At 36.5% G+C, this 5,298-nt stretch overlaps 1 protein-coding gene across 3 annotated transcripts in view; it reads left to right on the forward strand.

Moving 5' to 3' along the window:
• The window catches only part of TAX1BP1 (Tax1 binding protein 1), a 106,397-nt gene that overhangs the window by 60,884 nt on the left and 40,215 nt on the right, over positions 1-5,298 (forward strand). For all 3 annotated transcript variants that reach the window (XM_019508637.1, XM_019508635.1, XM_019508636.1), the window contains 3 exons: positions 3,164-3,312; positions 3,431-3,521; positions 4,237-4,422. In XM_019508637.1, coding sequence (XP_019364182.1) covers positions 3,164-3,312; positions 3,431-3,521; positions 4,237-4,422 — 426 coding nt within the window. The remainder of the gene's footprint in view (positions 1-3,163; positions 3,313-3,430; positions 3,522-4,236; positions 4,423-5,298) is intronic.

Genomic DNA, 5,298 nt, shown 5'->3' on the forward strand with positions numbered 1-5,298 from the left:
CCCCCCCCCCCCCCCAAAAAAAACCACATTTGAGAAAACGTGTGGAAGCTTCTGCATTATTCATTGTTTGTTTGTTTTTTTTTCTCCAAAACTAGTTTTCACCTAATAATGCATTCCTAATTATTTAAAAAAATAGTGCAGTGTGTTTTTTAAACTACAAATACTGGAGATCGTTAAGAATTTAAAGCGTCTTAGAACTGTCCAATGGAGTTGTTCTGTTTGTTTAAATTAAGCTGGACATACCACAGAAATTTAAACACTATTTGGTGAAATATTGTGGTCATCAGGAAACAACTTAGACATCAAATATATTTGCCACCCTTGCATCCCACATGAAAAAAATCATAATGCTTAAAACTCTGCTAGTTGCTTGTAAAAGTAAAGTTTAATTACATTTGCTCACAGCAGATTTTTGACAATTAATGAGTAAAAGCAGTCCTCATTATATTTTATTGTACTTAAAACGTAGTTAGTTAACTTGGAATTTAGCCAACACTGATTCTCCATGAACTCTGGCTAATATATTTCTCCTAATGCAACAATACACTTTTGTTGACTGAGGACATTAAGCCCAAAATTGAGTTGATGGACTCGTACTTAAATCTTACTTTAAGGCAGGAGGAGGAGAATTATGCCTGTGTGTACATAAATACTGTATGTAGGTCTTGCTATAATAGTTTATCTCTGCCCTTTTAACATTTAGATTCATGCTGCTTACAAAATTGTCTATGAAGCTGAGCACAACTGAATTTTGAAAGGGAAGTAGTAACCATATAAAACTGTCTCGCTTTACTTAATTTTCACTCTGGGGGGAGTATGCAGAAGGTTTTTTACTCTGATTTCTCTTTTTTTTTGGTACAGCCTTCTGAGTTTGATATGAGTGATGTAACTAGTGGGGAGACCAGGGCAGCATCCCTGTTGCAGTTGAGGGGGAGGGCAAGGACACAGCTGCTCCTACAGCCTCACAGTCGCTGTGTGGCAGCTTCCCTGGGTGTCTGACTGCTTTGTTACAATTCTGGTTGATGCACTTGATAACAGTGCAGCTACACCTTGGCTAAGCTTATCTTTTAGAAGTCTTTGTCCTCTGTGTTCAGGACTGTCTTGATTGCTGCAGTCACTTCATTATCATCACCGAAACTCTTTCTGCAAGTGTCTACTTTCCATTTTAGGAGCAGATAAGTCTTGAAGGGATCACATCTGGCAAATAGGCTTGATGAGGAAATGGCTTCCTGTTTTTACTGTGGTATAAAATACATCATCCTTCAGTGTTGTTACCAAGTTCTCATGGATTTTCCTTGCTGTGAAGCTTCATGGTGGTGCCTGGGCACTACCCTGTTTTCATTCTTCATTTTTCAAATGTTTGGTGATTGGCTTGCTGTGATGCACCATTGTACAAGATCTGTGCAGATGTAATACTGACTGCTGAAAAACAAATGTATCAAAATATCCATACTTGATCTGTGAAATCTGTTGAGCTCTGGTGTATGATGTAATAGGTATGGGGAGATACTTTCTGATGCCTCTTGCTTGTGCTCTTAGACACTTCCATGTTTTTTCCCTGCTCTCAGTAGTTAGACCCACAGCAGGTGTTGCTTCAGTCATTTAACGTCGTATTGTGCTCAGCATATTAATAGATGGATGACTTAGAACAGGGGTGGCCGCTCTGCAGCATGTGTGCTACAAGCATTGTATGCAGCATGCAAGCACTGGGTGCTCAGCAAAGGAAAGCACCAGAATGGAAGCAGAGGGGCTTGAGACTTTAACTGCATGGAGTGGAGTTGAGGCTGCTGCAAAAGGAGGTGTTGGGTATATATTGCCATCAAGATCCAAGATAATTCCCTGGCCCTGCAGCCACTGTCTCACTCCAGGCTTTGGATCCTCGCTTACTGTATAAAACTGCCACAGTTGCAGGGCCAGAAAAGGGTTAAGATGGCTCTTGGGCAATACGTTTCTTGGAACAGCATCCTGGTCCTGCTTTGTTCTTCCTAGCTGGAGGCTTCAGTCCCCCCTGCCTCCTGGTGCCTCAGGGTGCAAATTCTATCAGATGCCTGTCTCAGGTGTGGGGATTAGAGTGACACTCAAGGATGGAGTGCAGCTTAACTTTTGGCACGTCAGCCTTCAGGGTTCACCACCACTAGTTTAAAGCATATGTGTATCTGACTTTGTATTTATAAATTGTGGTGAATAATCTTGTAGAAGGAATATGTCGAGATTATGAAAATTGCACATGCCTGGAAGGATTTTACTTAAAACTGCACGAATGTAACAAAATATGTATTGGAGAATATCAGGCATTGATATTGTGTGTTCTTTTTTTAACTTTATTTCTATGACTATACTCCACGTAGCCTAGAAATAAATCTTCCTACTTAAAAACATTTTACTCTGATTTTTGCTCATTTTAATGTTTAATCTGGGTAATCTTCCAAGCAGTGCAAGAGCTAAATTTACCTTCTAATGTTAGATTATTAAAAAAAAATAATACCTTGAATTAAGATTATCTAATAAGTCTGCTTTTTCTGTAACTAAATCTGTACTTAGTGTTATGGCTTTGTATATAAAAGTACATTTCTTAACCTCAGAGCTGTTAATATACATACAATTGTGTGCAGTTCTATAAGAAAAAAAAAGAAATTGAAAAGATTAACTAGATGCATCTGTCCTATCTCTGTACCAGTGCCGCTTACTCAGTGTGAGTACTGTTCTGTTTTATCCTCTTGTACGTAATTATTTCCTCAGAACACTCCTAATAATTATTTTCCCTAGTGAGATACTTAGTGATGTGAGAGATTCTCCTCCAGTTTGCACAGGTCCTTAAAGCTGTTCTTGTTGTTATTTGTTTTTGTAAGTACCTTACCCTTTTAGAACTATACATACAGCTTTTAAAATATTAAGAGCTGGAGAAATGTAAAACAACAAAAAACATTCTGGTTATACCCTAATTATTTTTTTTATTTGCAGGTATGCTACAGTGTGAAAGTAAATTGGGCCTGCTCAGTTTAAATTGTTTAAAAATGCACTAAATAGTATTGTTTTATTATAAAGTATTCAGAACTGAAAACCTTAACTTTAAAATAAATTCATAAGTGCAATGAAGAAGATACTTTTTAAAATGCATAGAAGAATTAAATCCCTATACAAATTATTATATACATTTTTAAAGGGTAATATTCAAGCATCAGAAACTTTGAAAACTGAAAATGAAGAGCTAAAGAAAAAGAATGATGAAACCACTTCAAAGGTTCTCCAACTGGAAGACGATCTTGTGACTGTTACTCAAAAAGCAATTGAAAAAGAAACAGAGTTAGACAGGTATTTGACTCTGAATGTTATGTTTTGTTTTAATTTTATTTTTATATTTATACATGTAAATTAGGAAGAGATGTATGTTCTATATTTATTAATATCTTCCAATTGATCCATTCCTTAGTTGGAAAGACAAGCTGAAGAAATTAGTCCTTGAGAAAGAACAACTTGAATGTCAGTTAAAGACAGAAAAAGATGAGAAGGAGCTTTATAAGGTAACTTATGCTTCCCAACTGCATGTCCTGAAGCTAGGCAGGTAAAAATAAGTCCAATGCCAATTTAAAGAACTGTGATAAATTGAATGTGTCAGGAAACAGTGTCTTTTTGTGAACATCTTTTAACTGTCTTAAAAAATGTTCTAGATAAAGATGAGTGTGGAAAGCAATCAGAAAATGCCTGAAGTTACTGAAAGGTCTGTAGGAGGAGGCCAATCACTAACTGTTCTATTTAAATATACTCCTGATGAATTAAAATTAAGTGATGCCAGACAGGCACTTTTTATTGTATAACACAGCACCTGATAAGGGACCATGATAAAGCAGTGATGAAAATGTCCTTTCCAGGCATCGAGATGTTTCACAGGGACATTGATCCCTTTGCAAGTAACCAGAGCATATACTAGCTACTACATGTTTACATCTTCAGGAACAGCTTTAGTATTTTTTTTGTAGACTGCGTTGTCTCTGGAACTGAGTACTGTTATTGCAGTGTTGTTACTATTGGGCATGGTGTAATTCTTTGTTGTAGTTTCCTTTTGTTCATTTTTTTGTCCTATCCAGAAATCCTGAAGTGAGTGTTGAAATTATAAAAATGTTGATGTTTTGATCTTCTCTTAAAAGACTTAACTTTTCATAGTATAGCAAAACTTGTGCTAAGAATTCTTGTGTTTATAGTTGGAAGGAGAATTTACATTTTTGAGAATCATTACAGATACACTTGAAGAATACAGAAATAGAAAACACCAAGCTAGTAAAAGAGATCCAGGCATTAAAGAATTTAGATGCAAATAAAGAAAACTTGATATCCTATTACAAAGAAGAGGTTGGCAAACTACAGACGTGTGTGGCTGAAAAAGAAAATACAAAGAAAACATTCTTGCTTTCGTCAACGAGCAAGGTAGGTGCTGCTGGTATGATTGGCACAATTTAAAAGTATTCCCTGAAGCTGAAAGTATTATTAATGTAAAGTTGCATGCGTTTGGCAAAGATGAGGGTGGTGAAGAAGATGGTGGGGAGGAAGAAGGCCTGATAATGGTATTTTTAAAATAAATGAGAAACTGGAGAAAGTTTAGATAGCACGGCTAACACAAAACTAATTTTTTAAGTTTGAATAGGTAGAGAAATAGTTTGCAGGTGATACTGGAGATGGGCAGAAATGTAGGATGAAATGAAGGGAGGTGGCATTGGGAGAAAATGTTTCAATTGTCAGGATAGCAAAAGAAGTTGTGGCTGTCTTAGTGGAACTAACTAGATCTATAAAGAAAGTGGAAGAGAAGGGAACCAAAGACATAATCCTGTTGGGACTTTATAGCGTATGGGGGAAGAAGAGGTGGGGGGGCATCAAAAGAGGTGCAGAAGGAACAATAAGAATGCACTGTTTGGAGTTTACAATGATGTAAAAGGTGAGGGAGACAAAATTAGAAGAAAGGTCAGAGGGAATAAGAGTATTGTTCGCAAGATTTATTTAAGAGAATGAACTTTGAGAGCAGTCAGCGGATTGACAATTTCCTCAAAGAGAAGATTGATGCAGTCTTGAAAAAATTCAGTACAGTCAACGAGGATTGTGTGCGTGAAATTCAGTGGAAGTGGAGAAGTAATGATGTGTACAAAGAAAATAGCAAGATGGAAAAACGGGAAAGTATGTTGCCTTGTCTTTCCAGCCTAAATTAGATTTGGGTATTTCTGGTTACATTCCCCTAAATGCTATGCTGGTGAATCTGTTATTAGACAACTAATGTGTATATTATCTTTAAAAAAAAAAAAAAAAAAAAAA

The sequence above is a fragment of the Gavialis gangeticus genome, unplaced genomic scaffold, assembly GCF_001723915.1.
Source record: "Gavialis gangeticus isolate Ggan-Ray unplaced genomic scaffold, GavGan_comp1, whole genome shotgun sequence".
Lineage (NCBI taxonomy): Eukaryota > Metazoa > Chordata > Crocodylia > Gavialidae > Gavialis > Gavialis gangeticus.